Raw genomic sequence first — 23,272 nt, forward strand, 5'->3', positions numbered from 1 at the left:
TCGGTGAATCTGTATCTTTGGACAGGTCAGAATTACTGTTGTGATGTAGAATTATTGTATAAATAACATCTACAACTAATCAAACTTGTTAATTTTGTTATGGAGTGTCTCAAAGGAAAGGTTCAAATCCAGATTTCTCCAGATGAGTGTTTAGTACAGTCCTGTCTGCTCTCATTTAATGAATCTTGAAAAAAAAAAAAAAATTCTGAACAAGAGTTCACTGTTAAGAGGAGGATGGTGAGTGCTATAACACTGTGTCTGAGGCAGGACCTACAGCAAAGAGTTTTCTAATACTCACTAGTCCTCTCCATTTACATAAAAAAGCAGCAACAAAAACATTGAAAAGAAGAAAGCAAAGCCTTGGGTATATACTAGGGGGATGAGCATATTGGATGGAAAGTGAATAAATGAGAATAACATGAAAGATACTGATGAACAGAAATCACATCATTTAAATGCAATTGAAAGAACAGTGATTGCTACTAGAAGCGTTTGAATCTTTCTTCCTTGTTTCCCAAGAAAGATCTAATATGGCATCTACATTACCCTCTACAGAGAATTGGTTATGCTAAAATCATCTGGTTTTGTGCCTTTATTTGGAAAACAGACTTGATTAACATTCATAATCACTTTTTCTTGGTGACCATTTTTGTTAATGATGCACAGTACTACAAAAAGAAAGAAAAAAAAAAACTTCCTTAGCTTTTACCCGTCTGAATTCTTAAGCAGCAACCCCTTATAAATCTTACGTTTAATGATTTAGGGTAGCCTCTGGAAGGGAACTATGTCGTTTCCCTTTTCTTCCTCAGCACCTGGTAGAAGGTGTTTGTCCGTTAAACTCACTGACCCATCTGAGTTCCACGGTCAAGTTGCTGACAAAACAGTTAGTGTTTATTTTACATCCTTTATCTCCTACTAGTTTCTTGTTTATAATTTGTTCGTGTATTTAGCTGCCAGGTTGAAAATATAAAATTTATCTTGATGTCAGTGGGAAAGTTTCTAGTTGTCTCTCTCTCTTCTTATTTATACCTGGTTTTATTCTTCCAGGTTATACCTATGATAGCTATGGAGGTGGAGGTTTTAGTCTCTACCTTTCTTTGAAAGTTGTTAGCCCTTAGTGTACACAAGGAATACCACTCATGGGGAAAGCTTAGGGCTACTGTATTTAAAAACAAAGGGTGAGATATTAGTACACCTGAGTGCATGGATGCCACTATGGGTACCTCATCGCAGACCCAGTTTCTTCAAAGATGCCAGTGGTTACAGCAACACTCTTCCTTCTAAGAGTAGTAAATCCCTCTCAAACGATTACAGTCCTCCAAACAAGCTTTTTATATTGTAAGATCAGAAAACACAGGAGTGCCAAACACTAAAATTCTTATTATTATGTAGCTTAAAATAGCAAAGGCCAAAGTACATAACCATTAAGTATTTGTTTCTCTAAAAACCCTGATGTTGGATGTACCGCCGTATTAAATGGGGATCATTACTAAACTCATTATAAAATTCAAAAGATGGATTTTATGCAACATTCTATTTCTGATTCCTTTTTACCACAATCTTATGTTTCAATTCTTCTTGGTTTAGGTTTACAATCCTCTAATACTTCTATTTTTCTTAACTTGTAAGGAATATAAAACACCACCTGTTCTCAGAAAGAACTCTCCATCTACTTGAATACAAGCAATAACTGCCTTATAGTCAGATAACAAAAATGTGTCAGTTTTTTCCCATGTTTAAGCCACACCAGACACATGGTATTGCGTATAATTCAACAAGTACAATTACAGCCAGAGAGCTATAAAAATTTAGAGGGGACTGTTCACTGGAAACAAGAGAGAAGACAATTAGCAGCAGATGAATTATAATATCCGTGGATGTTCATTTCCCTGTAATATAGTTAAAAAGCGTAAGTATAAATAGCTGAGTATCTTGAACCAACCTACCAATTTCCACTGGGAGATGGTTGATTTGATTTTTTGACAACTCCAGTACTCTCAGATCTTGAAATAATGCAATGTAGGCTGGGATGGTTTGTATCAACGTATTGTACACGTGCCATTCTTTCAGATAGATCTGTTCTTTCAGAGAATCTGGGAATTCCTATAAATGAAATAAGAACATGTAAATAGAAAGCATCGAGTTAGAATTTTATCCTACCATGTTTCTAAATACAGGGGGGGAAATTTCCACAGCCAAACCTCAACACTTTGCCTTGATTATCTTGATGTAGAACAGCAGTTTGCCAAAGCCTCATAGGAGCTGTTTGCATTTGAAGAGCATCACAGCTGTCTGTCACCACATATTCATTTTTTAACTGTTAATGCAATCATTTTCCTCTAAAACTGAAACCTATCTGAAGCACTCAACCTGTTTGGTGTCTCCCATATCATCTCCTTTTTCCACCTGGAGGATTTTTTTAAAACACCTTTCAGTGCTTTAATTCACACATCAAGATGTGCAACATGGAACAGAAGAGTGGGTGTATGGACAATATCTAAATAGGGTTTCAAAAAAAAAAAAAAAGTGTGACTACATTCTTAATACCTGCCAATGTTTCAAAATTTTTTGCCAAGATGGAACACAGTCCAAGGAACAGAAACATTTCAGATGCACACATATCACCTTTTCAAAGTCTTTTTTCAAATAAGTGACTTAACTTCCTAAGTCATTTCAGCAATGTTTGAAGATTTTTACGAAATTTCTTTAGGAAGAATAAAAATACCTAGTTTTTAAATCAGTCCACAGTTGCAATTAATTCTTTCTTTAGCCATGCAGAATCTTTTTCTTTAACAAGTCCAGTATTGTTCCAAATATACATCAAATAAATTTTCTTCTGAGTAATTTTCAGACTGTTCTATTTGTCCACAGTCTCCAATGTATAACAGTTACTGAAACTAAAAGTTATTGAAGCCTTTAATTCTTACAAAATTACTTTAGTTAACTAGTATTCTGTTCAGATGCACACATCTTTGTTTGAATTATGTCTCCAAATTCCCTGAACTTGAAACAGATAAAAATCAATTCATAAAATTCAGGGTCAGGTCCTTTAAATTCCACTTTCTACAGCATCACGTAATTTACCAGTTTGTCCTGTGCATTGTTAACATCTGGAAAAAATAATCTGGATGATGTGCTATCACGAACTTTGCTTCATAAAAAGAGATGTAATAATTTCAGCCTTTGATTCCTTTATAACTTCCAAATTTGTTTCCTGTACATGAAGAATATAACACTGTAGGAATTACTGTTTTTTATACAGAGGACATTGTACACCTTTTTTTTCCTTCTAGATTTCATAAATCCCCCAAGACATTAACAAGAGTGACACATTTTAATTGTCTTCTATTAATTCTGAACCTCTGAACGAGGAAAAGTGCTATTTAACTCTAGCTAAATTAAAACATCTAATCCAATAGTAACTAAAGATATACTGGACTTTTGATCATAAGCTGTTCTTTGGTTATTGCTGCCTCTAATTTAAATTCTTTTCAAATTTACACAGGCAGATTTTTAGCTTATATATGTAGTTCTGACTTGCTACCTGCCCTTCCGTATTTGGTATGGATCGTTTCATTTCTTGCTTTGTTTTCCCACTAGGTGTATATTGCATTGTGATCAATTTTCTATATTTGTCAGTTTATGGCAGTTAAAAAATAAAATGCCTGAAATGCCTCAAGGCTGGAAATGAGAAATCTCTGCAACTCTCTGGGCTACGTTTCCACTCCTCCACCTTCAGTGCTGCACATTTTTCTGCAGGAAAATAAAAGAATAAATACCAACTGAAAATTCAATTAGTATTGTCTTTCCCACCTGTACAGAATCGAAAATTCAGCACACAGGGAATAGCATTTAGCTGGAGTGTCATAGAAGCCTATGTGTCAAGGAAGAGCCCTGATTCACAGAGAAAGCAGATGCAGAATAATCATAGTGGAGAGAAAAATATGTCTGGATAACAGATACCATTTGCCATTCTATTTCTCCACAGCCCGGGTCTGTCTTTGTCTTTCCACTGATGTGCTGGTTTTCTGCACCATGTTGTCACAACAGACCATCTCCAGCTCCTTACTGGCAGATAAAACAGGGAACAAAGGGGAACGCTCGCCCCTCTGACACCAACAGCCTTGCTCTTCTCCCAGGCTGAAGGGAGTGTCCCACAAACTTCTTCTTGATACACTGAAAACAGTGCAGCACACAAAGCCCTCTGTAAGATTAAGATCAAACTCCTTCAGAATTTCAGAAAAAAATAAGAAAATATTTTTTAAATTATTATTTATTATTAATGTGAAAAAGATTTTTTTTAAATCTTTACTTCTTTATTAACGGTAGTTTAAAGCACCAAGATATTCTTGTACAGCAACTGAAATAAATTCAGACATTACTTCAAAAGAATGGAAGGAGATTCCATTCTTCTACCAATTGCCCTGACTTGCTTTTCTTTCTTGAGATTATTTCTTCATATCGTATAAATCGTATTTACAATTTGCAAATGTAAATTTACAAATACTTTGCTATAATGTGTTTTTTTTAGCACGCTCCATCTTACAATACATTTATTTGTGTTGCTGAAACTTAAATTGATGTGATATTTTACTTCATTTACAAACTAGATAGGGGTGGGAACTGGAATTTACACAAGCTTTACTTTTGCTTTACTCTCCAATTCCCTTGTGTTCTTTTGTAATCTTCTGCTGCCTCACTAAAGCCGGCAGCCTGCTGATAAATTGCTCCACGAAGACTGACACTTGGAGGATAGCCAGTCTTTTGCCTTTAACAGCAAAACAATACCTCAAACTCCTTTGATTTTGGGAGGGGGGTAGAAAAAGTATTGAAAGGAAATAAATATCAAACCTACAACCATTGCTGATTGTACTATTTCTAATTAGGAGAGAATTTACCTGCTAGACATGAGCCTGAACTGAAAGTGTGATCAAAGCTCTGAGAAGTTTCATTTCTGTTTCTTTTCCAGCTCTGTATTTTTATCTGTCATGAGCCAACCCAAAACCTTGGATCCAAATCTCCCTCATCTTTAAGAAAGTTTGGAGCTAGTTCCAAAACAAGTATGTCTCAGGGCCACGTGTGTTACCTGATTGAGTAAGGAATTTTATACTTTTTGGGGGGAAAAAAAAATCTCTGGAAGTTAACAAGCACAAGAGAGATTTACTCTGTCCATTCAATGCAGCAAGTCTACTTGACCCTTTGTGGCAAATAAATACCTCACTGTCACTAACAGCTGAGAAAAACAAATGGAAACTCTTTGTTCTCTGTGAAAATACACAGCATGTTAGATGATAAAACTGAGAGAATAAATACAAATGCAGTAATTAATTTGCTGCCTTTTTCTGTGACGAAATAACATGCAAGAAGGCCATGGTTTACGAGCAAGGAAATTGACCATTGGTCTTCCATTTACTTGTGCACATTTGACATTATAATTGTTTAAATCAGGTATGTATCCACATCCTTTGTTTAGGTAAAGCAGCACTGCTGAGAACAGCCCTGATCTGTATTTGAGTGAACATCATCACCTTTCATTTACCAATATTGATACTACAAATTCAAAAATTTGCTTTTCCTGAATATTTTCTGAAAACCATTTAAAATTCACTGATCCACTAGAGAATAAACATTCATTAGTTAGGAGCAGAAAGTAAACACTCAGAGGGGAAAAACAGAGTTAAAGTGAATTCATTGAAAAATTTGTATGAATATTCATGGCATTATTTTGCCACAGTTTTCATTCTGCTCTAATAGCAGTGCTATTTCTCTGAAGAACTAATTTAATTCAGTAGATACATGTTTACACGTACAAAGGATCTCAATTAAGTGTTTCATCAACTCTCCATCATTCTCTCCTAGGCAACTGATTCTAACACACAATTCAAGAGTCCAAAGTCCTTATACAGCTTCTTTTAATGGTGGGTTTGCCTGGAAAACTCTCAGATAAATAATTTTTTTTCTCAAACATACATTAAAAACATCAAGTTACTTCTGGCACAGTACATGATTCTCATGCTGTCAAGTCCCAAGGGTTTTGCAAACACAAGAGGATTTAGGACACTCACTGCTAGGGCAATACAATTGTGTTCTGCCCATTTTTTATAAAAAGAAGAAAAAAATATCTCTGATTTCATTCACAACATCGGATTATGAGACTAATCCAATTTTATTATAAAACCTTCTCTTTCCGAAATACAAATTTCTGGCAGAAATGCATCTCTCAGGGATGTAAACATTTGACTCATAAATATTTGGTTAGTATGTAAAAGAGGAAGCAGGGACCATTGAACCTTAAGGGTGTTGTCACACAGCCTCTTCCAGGTGGGGCTCTGTAAAACCATCTCATCACTGCAGTTATCAACCACTGTCCATAGCCAGAAGCTGTTTGTCCACCCTGGACAGGCATGGACAAACCAGTACCCAAGTTACAGGAGGACTTTTACATGCAGAGGGACTCATTGAGTATATGTTCTTTGAGCATAAAAGCTTGATACTAATCCTACTTACAGCACTGCAGTTCAGATTTCCATTAAGGCAGTGTGACCAAACTGTTAGAAAATCATTGTGACTTGAGCTGTGTAGAGGCTCAAACCGCAAGTCTCAAAATATTAGCTTAAAAATGAACAATAACTATGGATCTGCATAAACAGAATACAATTCCTCAGAATTCATATAGTGTAAAATCAAGCCCTATTCTCTCTAGCTAGTATGCTGTGCCTATTTGTCTAACCTAATATTCATTATATGAGCTTTATCTTTTCTCAGTTGTGTTAAAATAATTACAAGTACAAGGAACAGTGGGTCTCCGCCTAATGAAAATACACTATCATTTCAGTGACATTTAAGAGGTGGGAAAAAGTGGCACAGAGGTCCTGAAGGAAGGAATTCCTATCAGGAATGCAAAACGTGTGATCTGCTCTGATTTTCTCCATTACAAGTCTTCTCAGAAGGAGATACAAGTTGATTTTCAAAAGAGCACTATCCATGTGCTTTTCAAAATAATCATCTGAACTATCCCAGTATACGACACAGTGTTTTACACAAAACATTTTTAACCTCATACTTAACAATGCAGAATCTGTGGGCCAGATTCACTGTTATGCTATACGTATATGGAGCATGAGGCCATAGACAGCCTGGGCACTAATTAGCACCCAACACAAGCTACCATTCTAATTGCCTGCGACATTGCAAATAACACCGTTAGTTGACTTGTGGACTCAGCTTATTTGCTGCTAAAGTCTCCAATGAGAGCCCTTAAATTGAGATCTGTGGGAAGAACGGGGTAAAACCACTTGCTTTGATCTTGAAAGATCCTTATGCTGGGGATTACTTCTCTGTGAGACTTAACTTCACAGCTTCCAGAAAGAGAACTGATACAGCCCAGAATCAAGCCCAGTTCTCAAAATTAAATCTGTAAGTCATACCAGCAACCTACTTGGATTTAGCTATCAACTGTCTGGAGGATATATTACTGCTTCATTGATGAGAGGGAAGGGGAAACATAATGAAAATACTTATCAGCTCAAAGCCAGTGAGACAGAGGACTCAGCAGCTGGTTCCCAAATGGACACTTTACAGGGTTGTGCTGTTTGCTGCTGCCAACGGTAAGTGGCCAGCCAACAGCAAACCAAGCTGGTTATGTGCCTGTAAAACAGCACAGGCAATCACAGCTCTGACTTCTCCTGGCGTCTGAGCACTTAATCATTCAAGCTCTCTACTCATAGATGTGTTTGTGTGCAAAACACATTACAAAAACTAAACCGCAATTGATACCACAGCTCCCAGCTACATACCATGCAGGCTGCCCTGAGAAAACTGTCACATATTCACAGATCTTTTCACATGCAAATTGCCAGTCTGGGCAGCTTTGGTTGTATAGTCTGCAAATTCATTTTGCCTAAGTGCACCTTTTTGTGAGAGAGTAACAGGGCAAAGACTGTCATGTCTGATTCTGTCTTTGGTTTAGATGGAGAAGTTGAGAGAAAAAAAAAAGCAAAATAAGTGGTAATATTTGTATAACATATAATTTTTACAACATTTCTGCAGTAAGGGGAAATACAATTCTTTCATTACTTTGTCAAGTAATGACATTTTTTGTCACATTTTTTTATATAATTTTCAGCTGTTAGAGACTGACAATGTTCTACGGTTTTGAAGGAGCATTGGTCCTCTCTAAATTAAACAGCTTTGGTTATATCTTTGTCTGCAGAGTCCTGAACTATGTCACAGTATCTGGTTGAAACAGGAAGCCCACTTTAACCAGAATAAAGCTGGACAATGAGGCAGAGTGGCTGGGTGATATGGCCACCGTGAGCATATGATAGGGAGACAGAATCAAAGCACGTGGTGGTTAGGAGTGTACTGCTCAAGGTGTCATAATGTACGTAACAGTACACCAATATCTCTTAAACGTCAAGTTGAAAGGAAATACTGTGGAAAACAGAACAGATAATGTATGTTTGATTTTGCCTCCTAAAGTAAAGCCATGTTTATGGTGACAAAGCAAAAATGTTAACAGTTTGGCAAAAGATAATAAGCAACAGAACAGTTTTGTTAAGCAGCTCTCTGCTCCCTGATGCACTGAAAATATTTGCAGTTGCTACTTTATCAGTGTCTAAGGAGCTGTAATATCTCTTTTTCTTTTTCTCCTAACATACCTCCAAAATTTACAACACAGGAAAGTGTGCAGTATAATACTACACAGCTTTAACATCATTTTCAATATCCAAGGTTCTCAAAAGATGAGACATGATAGCTCTCCAGCAACCAATCCTACCACTTGAATGATTGGCATCAGTTGAAGAAATAGTCTCCTTACTAGAGCTCGATGGGAACCAGGGATTTCTATTTCCTAGAAATTTCATCTGTTTTATGTTTATTCAGAAAAGAACGAAAGCCAGGGGGAAAAAAAAAAAGAAAGCTGAAAAAGAAAACAGCTTCATATTCAAGATCAAGTCTGGGACAAAGTTACGTTTCAGGTCAATCAAAGCTATTGCTTTAGGGAAATGTAGCTACTTTATCAATTGACTTTTTAACCTGCATTTTTTGTAATGAAAATCTCAAAAATATTCATCAAAATTATAAACTACACAGAAGTAAAAATTTTAATTTTACTTTCTAATTAATAAAGTAGTGCATATCTAAAATAAATTTAAGTCAAAGTTTTGACATCTCTGGAAAACTTCAGACCACATCTAATCCACTTTTTGCTGAATTTCAAAATAGCATTAATTCAGAGCTTACTTCCAAAGTGATATTTCACATCAAACACAACTGCAACTAAAATGTGCTTTTTTTCAGCAAGACCATTGTGGATTGATGCTAATATTAGTTTTGATTTGAACAGAGCTTGAAAAAAATGTCATCACACCATTAGAGCAAGAAGACAGATCTCTGAGTAGTAGAAGACATCAACAAGCCAAAAAAGCTGAATAATATTTTCATCTCTTTCTATCCATTCGGGAATTTTAGAGAAAGATAGCATATTGCAATATGATTGCTTATACCAAAATATTTGAGAGGGCTAAATTACATCTATCAGTAGAGAATTTAAAATAAGCATATTTGAAAACTAAACCACAATTTCAGGGTAACAATAGAAACATATTCTCCATTATATTTACCGTCCACTTCTCTCCAGAAAGCTGAAAAATAAACTTGTTTTTTTCCTTATTTGTTTCATCTGGCAAGGTGTGCCTCTTCTGGACCTGAGGAGTCTTTCCATAAGTGTCCAAGATCTTCTTATCAGTGTCTACAAAGCCATTCTTGAGGTATTTTGATTGAGGAATGCCTTTCTTCCGGCACTCTAGTATGAAATTCCATTCCTGTTTTATCCTGAAATAGTGCCAAAAATGGTTTATGTGAATCAGCTGAAACTGTATGGCTGATAAGTCTTAAAGTTTGATCTTTGTCTGCACAACTACTTAAAGAAATATAATTATGCACCTAATATATTGATTATTTTCAAAAAAAGAAAAAAGAAAAAAATAAAAAGGAAAAAAGAAAAAAGAGAAAAGAAAAAGAAAAAAGAAAAAAGAAAAAAGAAAAAAGAAAATATGTTCCTGGAGTCACATTTAGATTTTCTATACTTACATACAGATTTCAGATAAGCAGGATTTCATTTAGTGACTATAAAACAGTGACACCCACGGAATAACAGAAAAGTGGAGACTGAGCACACTGTCACAGAAAACAGCATGAATGATGCCCTTTATTTCAATAGGGCGGGAAATACATTCACATAGAATAAGTTATATGTATAAACAAAAACAAGGGCCAGGTGAAATATGCAACATTTTTCAGCTGGAAAAACATCATTTTAAAAAGTAAGAAGTTAGAAATATTCCTTTTTCCCTGCCTATTCTTGTTCAAGTATACTGATCTGTTTTCGTTTTTTACATATTATCTTCCAATATTGTCTTAGAAAGTGGAGGTAAAGGCCAAAGCTACCACACGCCAACTAATTTCAGATTCAATTTCAGTGTAACCTTAGGCTCACCTCCAGGGCAAAATTTTACCCATACAACTTCGGGCACAAATTCAATTTGATATAATTAAGCATTGCCAAAACACATGCTTTAATTTAAGAGAGAAGTATTTCAGCTTAGTCAATTAAGGAACAGGTTGATTAACTGAAGCAAGCATTCCGTATACCAAAATAAGTCTCTGCAGAGCCCCCTGCATCATAAATCTGATCTCACACTTTGAATGCTAGATTTTTGTGGTACACGAGATTCATTTATGTGATCTCCACCCTCTGGCAGAAATTTTCAGCTAAAGACTTGAAGAAAACTGACAGGTGAAGAAGGGCACAAAGTTCAGGATAATATGCCCCCTAGAGAAAGTCAAAAATGGCATGTCCTAGAAAGAGAATCAGATGCAAGTTTGTAAAGTTCAAGTAGGAAGTAACAAAACCTGTACTCCTGTATTCCTGTATTCCCAGCTTAGCCTGGAATTTTCTCTAAAATACCAAGACGTTAAAACGATGACACATAAAACAGAATGTCTGCTTTTAAGTCACATACAAGAAAACAGTTGCAAACTTAGGTACAAGAAGTACCTTCCAAACTTGGTGTCAAAAAAAGTAGGTTTTGGACACTCATAGCAAGGTATGAGATAGAAACTGCAGGACAGAGTATATTTATGGGAACACGATACCGTAGATTAAAAGTCATATTTGACTCAATGCTATTAAAATAAATCATTAGGCATCAAAACTGCATGCCTAAATAGAAAAGGTATTACTGAGACAGCTGTAAAAGTGCCCAGCACAGATTGTGGCACTTACTGAAACCTTAGGGGACGTTAGAGACTTGAAAGCAGAGAGCACAGCAACAGCAGGAGACTTCATCTATCAGCGTACATGCAGCACATTGACAATACACACGTTTGGAAACTACGTATGACTGTTTATCAGAGCAGCTAGGCTGAGAGATCACAAGAGGACCTGATTTAGTTTCAAGGAGCAGCACACTACACATGGGTCATCAGAGAATTACAGAAAGCCCCTTCTGTCATAATGACCACAGCGTATCCTCATGCAACATCTTTATAAAGAGAAAATAAGGAAAAACAGCTTTTACAAATATTTCAGAAGATGAGCTACGTATAACCATAAAGTTGGTTAAAAGTACAGCTCACTGGGTAAAGTGCTGGCAGTCTGCATGAAGACAGCACAGCCTCAGAGTAAGTACATTCTAACAAAGCCAGCGTAAGGATCTCTCTCCCCTCGTTTCCAGAGACAGAAAAATAAAAGAAGATAAAATGGCATTTAGAAATGAAAGGGCAGTATAAGCTCTGATAAATTAAATGTAAAAAAAAAAAAAAACAAACAAACCACAAAAAAGCACACGTCCACTTACTGCAGGTATACAAATGAATAGGAAAAGGATTTCTAGCACATCAGAAACAGAAAGCCTTTGACAGAGACAGTGGGAGCAATAACTTATCACTGTATGAAAGGAGCAGTGAAAGAATAGTCAAAAAAGATATTGAAAGCTGCAGAAAAGTTACTTATCCTTGGCTTCAGTTTTCATTAGAGAAACCGGTATGGTCTTTACAAGTAGGCATCTGGAAGACTTTCTAATATTTAAAGTGTCAATAGAGGAGGCTTGAGAATAAAAAAAATATATATTTGCAGTAAATGTCCTCGTTTCTCTCAGTGTCTAATTACGAACTGCTTTATACCACAGTGAGCTGTGATAAGTAAATGAGTTAGGAAGAAAAAGACTGGACAGACAGAAAACAAGTCCAGCAACATGTTCAGCTCAGGCAGTCCCAAGAGGGGTACTAAAACTGCTCGTACAGCCAAGGAAGAGTCCACCACCAACCCAAAACATCTCAAAATCTTTTCTGAAGCTATTTGATAGAACAAAGACAAGAAAATGTGTGAGAGCAGACACAGCTCCTTAGCCCATTTTGTGATCCTTCAACATTCTGCACCTGATACTTCTGGTTACAGGGGGAGAGACACCTGAATACCTGATTGCTCTCCGTACCAAAGGGTATCCCCTCCAGCCTGAACATGCTCAGATGACAGAATTTTCCATACCAGCAGATGTGAAACACCTTTTTCAGAGGCTTTGACACATGAGCCAATTTTTTGTGTTCATCTTCCCTATTCAATCTGTCATTTAAACCCCAAAGACCAACAGCACAACAGAAGGCAGACAATGCAATATCAAGAGATCACCAGGAAAAGCCAGAAAATAACACTTTCATATACTATGAGAAAAATAAACAGGCCCAAACCACCTACTCATCTTTTTTTTTTTTTTTTTTTTCCCCAAAACTCATCTACCAGTGAGCATAGCTAATTAGATATAAAAGCTCTGTATTACTGTGGGTGGGAGGCAAAGTGGGCAGGGTGGGAGTGAATTGAATCCCCAAGGAAGAGAACAACAAAAGGATCTGAAACATTAAAAGGCAGGAACTGAAAAGGACCACAACCCTGGCATTCTTTTTTCTAAAATCTGCTAAATAATCCTAGCTTTACTTACCACTGCTGTACTGCAGTTCCTCACATCCTCCTCCAGTCCTCCACATACAGCTTTTCTGTCCCTCCACGAAGCTTAACTCTGCATTACTGCCCTCTCATTTCAATGGAATGCCTTAATTTTCTACCAAAGCAATAAACATTTTATTTCAGAACATACTTTAATGCACTGAAAAAGCTTGCCCCCAAGATGCTTTTTTTGTATTCCTTGCTCTTTGCTTATGCACAAAAAATGACTCATTCTTTGCCGTACAAATCCTAAGAATATTAGAAAATTAAAAAATAGAAAGAAGAGGTCAAAAAGTCTAACTCTCAATAAAAAGTAAGGCAGTGAGCTGCTCCACTACACCCCAGTGCTGGCTTTGTCAGGTGTACCCCAGGAACACAAGGGCAGGGGGCTCAGATCTAAAATTTTACTCTCTTGCAACAAGGAATATAAAAATTACAATAAGGCTTCTACATTGAAGATGAAAGAATAAACTGTCCTCTGACACTTTACCGATAACATGCACAAAACACAAATCTCAGGAGGTCATGACACATTGTTAGCTAAATAAAACAAAATACATATAACAAAACCCGCTGTTAACAAAACCAGAGTGAAATATTGGCCTCAGAAGACAGACAAGCGTTAAAAATTAAACCCGGTTAGGGATTCAACGTGTATACCATGCACTGATGCAGAAATCCCATGTCAAATTTCTTCTTTATTCATACATTAAGTGATGGTAACATGCTCATAAAGTTTTTAAAGAATGCCTGCTTATGATCACCGGGCTAAGTACTATTTTGAACAGATGGAAAGTGAATTAATAATGGAGCAACAAACATGCATAATTTTGTATGTACATCTCAGAACAAAAAACATGATATATATCAAGGGCAGAAGGTCTAACAACCCCCGCTTGTACCTTTGGGGTACACACTAACCAAATGAATCAATATGAGCCTTCCTGGCCTGGAGGTGTGACTTACATCAAGCCAGTATGTATCATTAAGCAAAGATTACAAAGCTGTAATTTGCAGGTTGCATTTGAGATCAAACCAAAGGGATCTATTCAGCTACGTGACTGTCACTCAGTTCTGTCATTGACAAATACTTGAGATGATGGTGCTTCTTAAAGGATCTTCATGAAAATAGACAGACCATTCTAAGTCTTCCTTTGGTGACAATCCTCAAATAAAATTACCAGCACATTCGTCAGAGCTGGAGGCTATTGCATGAGTCTTCAGGAAAGACAGAAAAGGCATCTAAACCAGTGTGGAAAACAGAAAAAAAAATACCTACACAAATAAAAACTCAGCCTTTAAATAAGCTAATACACTTTTAGAGAAGTTAAATTTCTGGTCTTGGCACTTTAAAGGCTCCTGATATTTCAGGAACACTTTTTTACATATGACAAATAAATTAGTTGGTTACAAAGTCACAATCCTCACGAAGTTTATGTCTTTCTATTATTATTCAGCAATATTTTGATCTTCCTCTAGAGCTTGATCAAACAGCAGCAGTCAGGTTAAAGAAATAAGTATCATTTTCAGTATTCAAAAAGTGGGTTTTATTCAAGTCAAGCCTAATTTAGGTGGGAATATGAGCACACAAATATATTTTTTCTGGACGTAGGACCCAGATGAGATGTAAGGTTCTAACTCCAGTATTTCCACTTCAATCGTGCAAACAGTCCAACTAATTTTAAAAAAGACTGATTCCATGCTGCTTATATTTGTCAAAAAAATAAAAAAAAGTTATGTGTCATACCTTTATACCTGTAACACAAAAGCACACCGGTCACTAAAGCAGACCATAAATGGTATAGAGGAAAGGTTAATTCTGGCAATCTATTTCCCGAACTTTGCTGTATTTCAATAAGCTTTCAGGACAATACATTATAGATGTGAAACAGGGTCAGCAGGGAAATGGAATATTCAAATATTTCCATTTTGGTTAGTGCTGAACTTGTCTTCAAGTAATCATTCCCCAAACATCACTTCATTATTAGAGTATATCTGCAGCAAAGAAGTTTAACAACATATAATTAATTTTTTTATTATAAACATTTCCTTTTGATGATATGGGAGTTCCTTGCTTGGCATTTTAGAATCTCCAACAAAATCAAGAATCTAATCAACCTGATGTAAAGAATTAGTGTAGCTTAAATTCAATGGTTGGACCCCTCAAAGGAGCAACCAGCTTGGAATAAAAGTTTGCATTAGTAAGGATTTCAGAGCCAACCCGGTAAATGAGCAGTAGCTGGGTTCCTTTGAACAGCTCTTCCGTCTGCAGTTACTGACAGCTCCATGTCTGATTAAGAGGTCTTGAGGAAAAGGTATGCTTCTTAGGTAAAGAAAGGAAGTTTCTTTAGATGGCACTGTTTCCTCTAAATCAGGATGGAAGAAATAGCCAGGACACTACCTGGTGACACCAGTTTAGTACTCCTGGGTGATGTCTAAATCAGAATCACTAGCCACACAGGATCATTAAATAATCCTATGGAATTTTCATAAGAGCAGTACAGTTAAACTGGAGCTCAGCCCAGACTAATATTCCTGATGGACGAGTAACATTTGCTTCAAATTCAATTGGATTGATTTAATTTCAGTCCCTCTGCCAGGCTTTTCCACGGGTTGTAAAGGGTTGTGGCTGAACAGCAGCTTTTATCTTTCAACCCATTTGCATGCATTATATTAGATGGAAAGTTTGTATGCACAAGTACCTATGAACAAAGGCAAATAACTTAAGTGGTTATTAGTGCTGCAGATCTACTCCCAGCTTGTTGCTTATAGTTTGCGTTCGGAACAAAGGACTCCCAGCCTGAGTTTTAGTCTTGCTTAGAAAAATTTCTGTATTGGGTAATGAGTGGGACAATAAAGATAAAATCACAAATAAAATCTTAGTTCAGGTACAAATAGAGTTATGACACTGAAGTTTGGCAGACAGATAGAGATGAATTTTACTAAACCAACACACAACTTCTCAAGGAAAAAAGTGACTGTTTGCCCAAAGAGTGAAGGTTTTCTTTCGACTTTTAACATTCAGGAAGTGCATAGCTCAGAAAAGTAACACATGCACATTTAGCTAGCCAGACCTTGAGAGGAAATTTTTGGAGAAGAGACACACTGGAAGAGGTGGCTGAACAAACAGTTATCTTTGCTGCACGTTTGATTGGTGGACAGGGGAGGCTGTGCCATTTCACAGCAAAAATTTAGGTAGCTAATCTGGGCAAACAGCTCTGGCATTTCCTCATTTGAATGCTTAATTTGTCGGCCTTCAATTTTTACCTTACCTGCTCTTCACACAGACGACAAACATGTTACAATCTTTCAAAAAAGAAAATCTAACTGTAAATGCTCACTCCTATTGAGAGACTTAGATTGGATCATTGGGCCAACATCAATGGTATGAGTTTCAACAAGGGCAAGTGCCAGGTTCTGCACTTGGGCCACAATAACTCCATGCAGCGCTACAGGCTTGGGGAGGTGTGGCTGGAAAGCTGCCTGGCAGAAAGAGACCTGGGGGTTCTAATTGACAAGCGGCTGAATTTGAGCCGGCATTGTGCCCAGGTGGCCAAGAAAGCCAACAGCATCCTGGCTTGTATTAGAAATAGCGTGGCCAGCAGAAGTAGGGAGGTGATTGTGCCCCTGTACTCAGCACTGGTGAGGCCACACCTCGAGTATTTTGTCCAGTTTTGGGCACCTCAATACAAGAGAGATGTCGAGGTGCTGGAGCGAGTGCAGAGGAGGGCAACGAAGCTGGTGAAGGGCGTAGCAGACAAATCATATGAAGAGCGGTTGAAGGAGCTGGGACTGTTTAGTTGGAGGAGGAGGAGGAGGCTGAGAGGAGACCTCATCACTCTCTACAACTATTTGAAAGGACACTGTAGAGAGGTTGGTGCTGGCGCTGGTCTCTTCTCACAGGTAATTAATGACAGAACAAGAGGGAATCGCTTCAAGCTCCAACAGGGTAGGTTTAGACTGAACATTAGGAAAGAATTTTTCACAGACAGAGTGGTCGGGCATTGGAATAGACTGCCCAGGGTGGTGGTTGAGTCACCATCCCTGGATGTGTTTAAGAGACATTTAGATGTGGTGTTGGGGGATATGGTGTAGGGGAGAACTTTATAGAGTAGGGTAGATGGTTGAACTCGATGATACCAAGGGTCTCTTCCAACCTAGACAATTCTATGATTCTATGATTAATGACATGAAGTAAAATGAAATTACTCCTGCACAACACTGTACTCTCTCTTTTTCTTTTATATTCAGCTGCTGGTTTATATGCACCCCCCAAAAGTAGGGGTTCCTTAAACTGCCGTATTTCCACAGTCTCACAAAACCAAAGGGGAAACAGGCGACTGAATTAACTCCGCCCAAAGCGATCTGTTACCAGTGTCTCAGAAAGCCAGATATAAGCCTCTAACAATATTCTTGGTAAACTATTCTCCAGAATCACCTTTCACTGGCCAGCTGCTTAAACATCTGTTCCAGGCCTATAAATTCCCAAAATCTTTAGAAGACCTCACCATTAACGCAAACACAGTTCAAGCTTTGCATTTATTTGTGAGGTTTTCTTCTTAGAAAATCTTCAATCAAAAAAGAGAAATATATTACATGTGACTGCTTACTGACCCTGCATGAACTAAATTACCTTGCCCCAAGGCAAGCAAAGTTCCCTAGGGGTTAATTGGGAGGTTTTCCTCAAATGCTACATTTCACTAAATATTATCAGGTCATTTTACATAGCAACACGGCTGATAAGGAACTGCACTATCTCAAGGGCATTACTGAATTTTAACTGCCTTGAGAAAAACTGGATTTTGTTTAAAAAAAAAAATAATAAAGGCTAAGCAGCTCAGCAGGCCAGATTTCAAATTCATCCGCTACACAAGTATATTTGCAGAGAAACTATTAATTTTAGCCCGACTTGGGAATTCACTGTGGCTGCTGGCAAAAGTAACTATCTAGAATCTTAAATGCTAGAATGCAGTCCTCAATTCGGGAAACTGCCTTCTTTGAATGTCTTTTTGGAATTACCATTTTGGGTTAAAATCCTTTCTAAAATACTTTCTTACAGTGACTTGACAGTAAGTACTCTCATTGATTTCAGTGGACCTACCTGACAGTGGTAAAATTTTAATCTCTGAATAGAATACCAAAATTTGGTCACATAAGGAACTCCATAAACTAATGAAATGTATTTCTACAGGGAAACATTACTGCTATTAAGTGTTTAATTATAAGTATAATTTTATGTATACTTTCAAGCTAACAAGAGAAATCATGTCCTATTTTTGGCCCAACCTTTGGAAGCACTGAAAAGCATCTAAGAAGTAACTTGAAATCTGACCTTTAGGACCTAAAGGCCAGTGGTCACTGCACACCTCATAAAATAAAGAGGATTATTCTTTTAACTGAATTTTGCATTTTTTTACCAATATTTTTACAACTTTGACCATTATTCTACCAGCTTTATCCATTCCACGAGGCCTACATCATAAGAACAGACATGAACTTCATGCCATTCATTTCGGTGGATGAAATACTGGTCACTCATGCTCAGAAAACAAAGATGATGTATTTCCTTCTCTTTCCCAGGAGGCCTAAAAGAAGTAGGACTAACTGGAAAGCAACGTGATTCCATAAAGACATACAACAAGACAAAGTACCTTATGCAAATTGCAAGCTAAAGAAAGAAAACAAAAATCCTTTGTGAATGCTGAAAGTGCACTTGGAACCTTCTACTTCTCTGCATCAGATCCCAAATTCCCCATCTCCAGTTGGTGCAGGAAGATAACAGAGTGACTTTGGACATCATTAGTGGAAAAGAGCAGAACAGGCAGTCAAGCTCCACACTTTCAGCTGGAGGGGTGGTTACAGACAAATAACCACAGGCAGAAACAGCAGGGAGAATGTATTGTTTTTATGGAAAACACAAGCCACAGTAAGAAATGAGGCTTAACATATGCTACCGGCAAAAAACATGGGAGCTGAAATTAGCTACCTCAGAACACATAAGGTTACCCTCTTTCCTTCTTCCATACAGAAGTTCCCTATGCCTGGTGCTTTTGCTTTGCTTTTGTACTAGCAAACTCAGAAGTTATCTTCTGCACAACAGAAAGCTAAAACCCAAATAAAACGTGGCAGGGGGATGTTGACGTTTAGGTCCACATTGGGACTGACATTTTCTCAGTTCTGAAGATGACTGCACACACCGTTAGAAGCGACAGATGTGGATTCCTAGTCATAATACACTTTTTACGAAAAAGGCTGCGGTGGCACCCTAAGAGCCACCAGCTGACATAGACATCAGTAGAGTAGAGAGTCGTGTGCTTTATCTGCATTAGAATTGCACAAAGCCACTTCTAAATGTAGCATCCAGCACAGGAAGAAGATTTGATCCAGTTTCTTACCAAATCCTTTCACTTCTCTTTTCCACCATAAGGGTAACAGCCACACCAGTAAAATTTTTCTATCCTTCAGTTCATATCAAACAAAACATCTTATCTTTGCTAGAGATTTTAATGCGAAGGACGAGCTTCATTTTTCTTTTTTTTTTTTTTTCGTTAGGATTATGGTTTTTAACGCAGACTTTGGGTAGAGATGGGAGAACCAAGGCTGTGATTATGGATGTTTTGAGGAGAAAGGTCTTGCAGAAAGAGCAGTCAGACTTTGTATTACCTTTTGTCTCCTCTTAGCCCAGCTGCTCTGTTGTCAGTGTAGCTGTACTGGCAGTGAGAATCTGTGAGTAGGGGTCTCATGAGATGGTCAAAACACCACATGAAGGGTCAATGAAATGATGGTCTTAAACAAGGGCACTCTTTAATCCTGTACATTTTATTTTTAAAGCAGATAATTATTTTTATTGCTTCGGTTTTTTTCTCAGAGGGGAAAAATGACAAGTCATATGTTTCCAACATAGCCAGCACGGTATAATATTTCACTGTTTCTAATGGGAATGAACATAAAGAAACCAAAATATTGCTTAAAGAAACCATAAATTAAACATAATAAAAACAATAACATGATTAGTGGGTGTAAGCATTATAATCAAGACTCTCTTTAATATTTGAACAAGAAAAAATCCTCAGATAATTCTTTCATTCTACCCTCTCTCTGCTATTCAGGAGCAATTGTATGTGTACATTTATTTAATTCCTTTAGTTTCTTCTGTCAAGTCAACAAAGAGACTTAAAGTATTTCTTAGTACTGAATTTTATGAACATGTTTTCATGAATTCCACAATAAAAAGCTACACTTTTATATAGCATATAAAAAATAGAAAGGTACAAAATGTGCTTTTTCTCTTCAAATTAAATCTACACAGTAGACAATAAAATACAGCATTAGTAAATCACAATCTACAAAGGAAAGAGCAGGGACTAATGAAATACAATCACAGTTTGTGCTGCATTTCTCTTACAATCATCTGAGGAAAGGAGGTGAGAAATCATTGAAATCAAACCCAAAAAAATAAAATTTGAATCATGTGATAGTGCTTAGTATATGGCAATGTTAGTGAATAATAATAATGGATTTAGTTAAAATGAACAGCAGAAAAGTTGTCTTACTTCTCCAATGAGCTTTTCTCTAATCTTTCTTTCTCTTTCCTCTGACGTTCTTTGTTCTTCTTAACTCGAGTTTCCCACAGTCCTCTTATGAGAGAAAAGTCAAATATTATCACCTGATGCCCCATACTGTCAACATTAAGCTTCTCCTGCAAGAACAAGACATCACGAACACTTCAGGAAAGAAATAATGAGAAAAATGAGGAACTAAATGATCACGTTTCATTAAAAATATCCAGGAAAAAAAGCTGAAGTCATAAGAAATATTAACATTGTATGCTTTCCATCTCACTTAATTTGTCTAGGGTTTTGTGCTGGCAGTAATAATGTAGCATACAGTTTACTTCTATATGAAATCTACAGCAACAACTAAATGTTTTGTATTCCTTTCACTCTTCCCTTTCCAAGATAAAGACACAGTTGCAAAGAAATACTAATTTGATTAAGTAACACTGATGAAAATAACTTTCAAGACTTTTTTATTTTTAACAATTTATGTAACTAGTATTAAAATGAGAAGTTATATAGAACTTTTTCAGCGTAAATCATGCAAAAGCCTTTCATCTTGGGTTCTCATGTATTGATCTTTTTGCACCCAAGCTATCCTGTTCCAGTGGAATATGGGAATTTCCAGTATTTGCATAAGTAGGTGCTTAACTATGAAAGGCATCAATAGACCAGCCCTGTAACATACAATGAAAACTTACCGAAGCCAGAGATAAGGTGAAGGGTTTGTGAACATATGGTCCCCGTTTATTAGTGTATGTACAATTAACTTCCAACAAGCAAAGGCTTGGTACCAATGTATTAGGTCCTCTGCAGTTAAGAACTGAGCTGAACTAGACCCTAACTCACCAAGCTTTCCATATTCAGTTAAAAGCACAGAAACGTCTTGAGTGAACCTTGCCCCTACTGAATTCTGTGACAAAGTCCTCACTCCCTTTAGCAGGCACGATACTTGAGCTTGACTCAATATGAACGCTATCTTCTTTTCACTCAAGGAAAAGACCACAGCTTAGTATCTTTAACAACCATAAGAGATGAAGACCTCGGATTTAGATCTTGTGAAACATGGCATGACTGGCACCATAGTTTTCCTTACTAAACTGTAGCAATAGTCCTGTGCCAACAAAGGAAACAAACCACCTACTAAATCAGCAACACAAGTACAGACACAAATCTTGATAAAATAGGTAAAATTGTACTCTCTTGCTTGGAGTCACTGGTGAGGGTACAATCACTGCAACACACTGGTTTTCATGAAATGCAGCTAGATTGTCAACAGAGAACTTCTGCCAAGCTTACTACTTCATAAAATGGTTTGCTGAACCACTGCAAACAAGTTTTGTAAAACAGAAGTTTGAAGCCTTTTAAAAATAATTGCTTCTATCATGATAAAAGCAGGGAAAGGAAAGTCAGTTATTTAAACTTTGCTTGAGGTGTCATTAGATACCACGTTTATTATAACATTCATAAGCTTAAAAAGAAAATAAAGAAATGAAAGAAGAATACCCCACTGAACCTTCTACTGATGATTTAAAAAACAATCTGCCCTGTCCTTTTTTTTTTTTTCAAGCTTGTATCTATTACTATTTTTTTCCAAGCTCTACGTCCTTCAACTGGGGCTATTTATTGTCCGTCTTCCTGTTATAATACTGAGGAGGAAGGGGAAATTATTCTCCCCTCTGCATTTTTCTGCTTGTAATTTCATAACTGCCCCTTTTCTCTTTCACCCCTTTTCACCTACATATCTCTCTGTAATCTGTAACACATAAAGGAATAATTTCTTCTGAGCCAGCAAAACACCCTCATGTCCTCTGGAAAATGCACACCATGGACTAAAAAGGATTAGCATAGATACAGCAAAAGGAAAAGTTCCTACCTGTCCACCTTATTTGTCATCTCAGTAAGAAACACCCTTACAAATACCTCCAAGTACTGCCAAAGAGACTGGTCAGAGACCAATATTTTTCTATGACAGTCTTCTGTATCTTCAGATGTTTATAGGAACTGCTATCTTTGCTGTTCATAAAGCTGCTCTCATTGCTGGTTTATCTTTACGAGCACCAACAATGAGGCAAAAATAGTTCCCAGTCTATCTGGAACCAACTGCTGACAACAGCCAAGTCAAAAACCTGTTAATAGCGGTGTCATGAGAATGGTGAACTTAGTCTCAGTGGAAAGGTTTATCTATAATCAGCTGTACCCCTCTAAAATGTATTCACTAATAATTTACAGTAAACTCTTTACCACATAAAATAAAACATTCTCCTCTGTTGCCCAAATCAAGAAACCCAGTTACAAGGACTTCCCTCTCACAGTAGCTGCAGACAAGCAGTCACTCTGTAGGATCTAATTCATTTTAATAGACCAATTCATAGCAGTATGTTTTGGTGGAAGGGCTATTGCAGGAGCTGAATTGCTGAGAAACAGTGAAGTGGCACCTGGACACTTGACCTCTGTTGGAACTAGATGGCCTTAATCAACACAAAGTCTGAATAAACTATGAAAGTACTCTATTTCCTTGACTTGTTCCCCACCTTCCTGTCTCCCAGGTTAAGTCATCTGTTCTTTATTGAGAGACTGATTTATTAGACACTCAGGTTGGAAAAGTTCATACAGCTTTTACCCACGTATTGGATTAGGTTGCAATGTATTGGGTTTTTTCTTCAATGGTAAAACCAAGCAGAGGAGGAATGTGGGCAGGAGGCAAGAG

At 37.1% G+C, this 23,272-nt stretch overlaps 1 protein-coding gene across 3 annotated transcripts in view; it reads right to left on the reverse strand.

Annotated features, from left to right (window-relative positions):
• Positions 1 to 23,272, reverse strand: part of LRRC2 (leucine rich repeat containing 2) — a 71,705-nt gene that overhangs the window by 41,050 nt on the left and 7,383 nt on the right. For 2 of the 3 annotated variants that reach the window (XM_082497464.1, XM_082497463.1), the window contains 3 exons: positions 20,560 to 20,705; positions 9,627 to 9,837; positions 1,947 to 2,103 (listed from right to left, as the gene is read on the reverse strand). In XM_082497464.1, the coding sequence (XP_082353590.1) occupies positions 1,947 to 2,103; positions 9,627 to 9,837; positions 20,560 to 20,684 (493 nt within the window). In that variant the 5' untranslated portion in view covers positions 20,685 to 20,705. The remainder of the gene's footprint in view (positions 1 to 1,946; positions 2,104 to 9,626; positions 9,838 to 20,559; positions 20,706 to 23,272) is intronic. The other variant, XM_082497462.1, reaches the window with a different exon arrangement.

The sequence above is a fragment of the Vanellus vanellus genome (assembly GCF_965231255.1).
Source record: "Vanellus vanellus genome assembly, chromosome: Z".
NCBI lineage: Eukaryota > Metazoa > Chordata > Aves > Charadriiformes > Charadriidae > Vanellus > Vanellus vanellus.